Raw genomic sequence first — 3563 nt, forward strand, 5'->3', positions numbered from 1 at the left:
ATGCGTATTCCATTTTTACTAGTTATATAAATCCTCAGTAAATAAATAGCAATTCGATAAAATAAAAAAAAATCGTTTTTTTCCATTCCTTCCACGTATACCTTTCGCGTATAGATACATCGATCGTGAAAATCACATGCGCGAGGTCATCGCTCGCTGACCGCTCCTTTCGGTTTTTATCACTGAAACCCTTGATCGACAGAAAAACATTGCTTGATGATAAGGATGCGTTTATCTCGTCGAAACTCAGCCGATCGTGTTATTTTCTCATAGTCAGTTCTGAGGCGAATGCAATCAGACTAACAATGTACGTTCACCAAAAGGTTGCTATCGTGACGGGTGGGATTAGAGGGATTGGTTTTGTGACCGTTCAACATTTGTTGCGTAAAGGAGCTGCGGTGAGTGTTCTACAAAAAAAGAAAAAAAAAATTTATTGGGTACTTATTACAGTTCGTATTCATTCAGTACGTGGCAATTTTCGATTTGCACAAATTCGACAGTAAAGTTGTTATCGACGGCATGACGAAATTGGAGCAAGAATTCAACTCTGATAAGTTTGGATATTATACGTGTGATGTTGCCAACATAAAAGAATTTATTTGTAAGTATTTCGTAAAGAAATAATATAATGTTCGGGAAAAATTTTATGGTATAGTAATTTTTATTTATAGCTCGATACGAAGAGATTTCAAAGATGAAATCGTACGTTGACATTCTTATTAATAATGCTGGTATTTGCGCTGAAAAGAAGCCGGAAATGATGATCAATATCAATTTTGTAAGTTTTTAAATATATAGTTAACGTACAAATCAAATCATTTAATTAATTTTTAGACAGCAGTTGTAAAGTGCACAATGGCTGCGGTCGATCGTATGGCAACGCACAAGGGTCACAAAGGTGGTACTGTGATTAACGTGGGCTCCATATACGGACTGATAAATATACCTCTAATCCCAGTTTACAATGCAACCAAACACGCCGTAGTCTCGTTTGTTAGATCGATGAAGGTATTCTCAAAGCAAAACAATAAACGATGATAAATTAATATGTCATTAAAGTGTGATGATTTTTAGGAGCATAACAAGACGATCGGAATGCGCATCATGTGTATCTGTCCAGGTTTGACGCATACGGACATGACAACGACTGGTGATCGCGACCTTCTAGTATACGATTTTATACCATTTGAAATGGTGGACAATCACGTAAAGCAAAAGCTTCAAGAGTGGGTTTAGAATGTTTTTATGTAGTGCGAAGCGCATGAATAGAAAAATGATGAGTGACGGTTTAATTGCAGTCCAAGCAACGTGGCAGCGGCTACAATTGAAATTCTGGAAAAAGGAAACGGAGGTGACGTTTGGATGGTGAAAGACGACGAACCACCGTTCAACGTTGGCGAGATGACTGATATCGAAAAAATGAGAATACCTTTTTAAAGCAAATCATTAATTTCTCTTTATATCCTTTAAAATTGTCACCAGCAGCCACATTATTTTTACATTTCTTTTTACGCCCAGAGTCGTTCAATAAAATCCAATTTTGCTTTAACGTGCATAACAACGCTCGATTAATTTACAATCGCGTCAAACTTGCCATACGTATCAAGATCTGAAACTTGGAAATAGATATTGGGCCGATGGCTACAAAGCCGCTAAAACTCAAACAAGCGCCGAATAAGCTGCACGGCGGCGGCGCTAAGTTGCCGGCAAGTTTGTACGTAGGTCGAATCATGGCGTACGCGGCGGAGCGTTGGTCTCTCGGGCTCAGGGGGATAAGCTCTCTATAAGGTGTCGAAACAATAGACAACGGACTTTGCCGCCACAGTTTGGCATTAATGACCGACTGCCGAAATGCGCGCCTCAACTATGCGCAGGTGGTGTGCAATCGAGTTTTCAAAAGTTATACAGAGAGCGGTGTGCATGTTGCAATTCAATTTTCCATTTGTTCACGGAGAAATAAAATTTGAAACTGTCGCACGTATACGCTCGACTATTTTATTCGTCGCGCTAGCGTAGCGAAACTCGAAAATTCGAGCGTCAATAAACCGAGCGAGTATATTACGTCACCAGTTTACGGAAACTTACAACGATCACTAGAATAGTTTGTTCTTCTTTTTCTTTTTTCCGATACCTTCGTAAGTAAGGCGAAGTGTTTCTATTTTTTTTTATCACGAAAATTGCTTCAATCCTTCATTATACCTCGAAGCTCATACCGACGTCAACCTCTAATTTCCCATTTAACCCTATTTACTCGCATCCGCCACTCTCTCCACTTTGCTCAGCGCCATACTAAACACTATATAACGTGCAGCCTCTCGTGACCCGAGAGGATAATTGAGCCGTCAGCCGCACGTCGTCGAGTACCTTACGCGCGGGGGAGATATAAGGTGTTCTCGCATTACACGCCTTTTGTGCTCGCCTAAAGATGGCCGATCTTCACTTTCACGCTCCCGTTCTCTCTTTGCCCTCTGACTTTGCGCGCAATTTTCATCGCTGCGCGCTCGCCGTGACGCGTCGCGAAAGATATCGAAAGGTATCGAAAGGTATTCGACGAAGTGTTACGGGCGAGCTCTCGCTAAAATGGAAATCAATTGGAACGGTGTGTTGTCCTTGTGACTCTCGGAAAAGGGAGAAAAGTGACGAGCGGTGCGCCAGCTGCCGGGCACGGATGCCGCTATCTTGCGAGTTGTAAAATTATTATCTGACAATCCCTTCGAAAGCGCCAGGCTCGTTTTTATCGCGCAGGCCGGCTGGGGAAGTAACAACTCGAGCGAAACCTTGCGCAATAAAAGTTTTGGAGAACTTTTAAAAGCCGCAATCTTTAGCTCAAACAATTCTCAAACAATATATACTCATCTACATCATCGTCAAAGCGCTTTCTTCCCATCATCCGCCCGGTACAATATTAATCCCGACCGATCTTTTCCTAAATTCATCCCTCGAGCAAACACGCGTATACGCATGTTTGCCCATTGTGCGCCGCTCGCGGCCGATATCAAAGGACCCACGGTGCGATAAACTCGCGGCGACCCGTGTGTGCTCATCCATTCACAGCTTTTCGCTTTTTACGACACGGCGCAGGCCTTAAAACAAACCATTCGACCTGCGCAGCTTTTCGAGTCCGTGATTTACGACGCTGGAGATTACATCGCTGCACTTGTATAATGTACACCTGTTAGACAAGCAGTTCCACGGAAAAAGAAAACGAATCCTTCGATTCGGGACGACTTTTCGAAAACGTCAGATTTCTTATTGGCAATATCGGCAGAGCTTTGAAAATTGTGGTATCGCATAAACAAGTCCCGAGTGAAACTGTGAAATTCACACACGCTGAGGCGAAATTTTAATTTAGAAAGCTCTATTTCGAGCAGAAGACAGGACCAAATTATAGGTCTCGACGTATTTCGACTCGTAAAATTTGAATTTCAATGTAGATTCTTTGTTCTTTTATTAACTTTCAACAAAATCGCGTAAAAAGAAATCACGAATAACAGCGTTTTTGTCTCGATCGATGTCAGCGCTTCCTTCGGCAAAAAGAGGTATCACGAGAACGCTGAGCGATA

General features: G+C 42.0%; 1 protein-coding gene across 1 annotated transcript; it reads left to right on the plus strand.

Annotated features, from left to right (window-relative positions):
• The first annotated feature begins 305 nt into the window (after window positions 1–305).
• On the plus strand, window positions 306–1437 carry LOC131674207 (15-hydroxyprostaglandin dehydrogenase [NAD(+)]-like). Its single transcript, XM_058952722.1, has 6 exons — window positions 306–398; window positions 451–601; window positions 672–778; window positions 835–1008; window positions 1075–1226; window positions 1299–1437. Exons 1-6 carry the CDS (start codon window positions 306–308, stop codon window positions 1435–1437), a joined length of 816 nt encoding a protein of 271 aa, XP_058808705.1.
• The last annotated feature ends 2126 nt before the right edge of the window (window positions 1438–3563 follow it).

This window comes from Phymastichus coffea, unplaced genomic scaffold (genome assembly GCF_024137745.1).
Source record: "Phymastichus coffea isolate CEN01 unplaced genomic scaffold, Cenicafe_Pcof_1.1 PCOF00219, whole genome shotgun sequence".
Classification (NCBI taxonomy): Eukaryota; Metazoa; Arthropoda; class Insecta; order Hymenoptera; family Eulophidae; genus Phymastichus; species Phymastichus coffea.

What these genes read in the sequence shown, in the direction of transcription:
- LOC131674207 (XM_058952722.1), top strand. Translation starts at nt 306, where the DNA reads ATGTACGTTCACCAAAAGGTTGCTATCGTGACGGGTGGGATTAGAGGG. An exon ending in CAACATAAAAGAATTTATTT is followed by an intron (nt 602 to 671) that starts GTAAGTATTTCG and finishes TTTTATTTATAG; the next exon opens with CTCGATACGAAGAGATTTCA. An exon ending in CGTTTGTTAGATCGATGAAG is followed by an intron (nt 1,009 to 1,074) that starts GTATTCTCAAAG and finishes GATGATTTTTAG; the next exon opens with GAGCATAACAAGACGATCGG.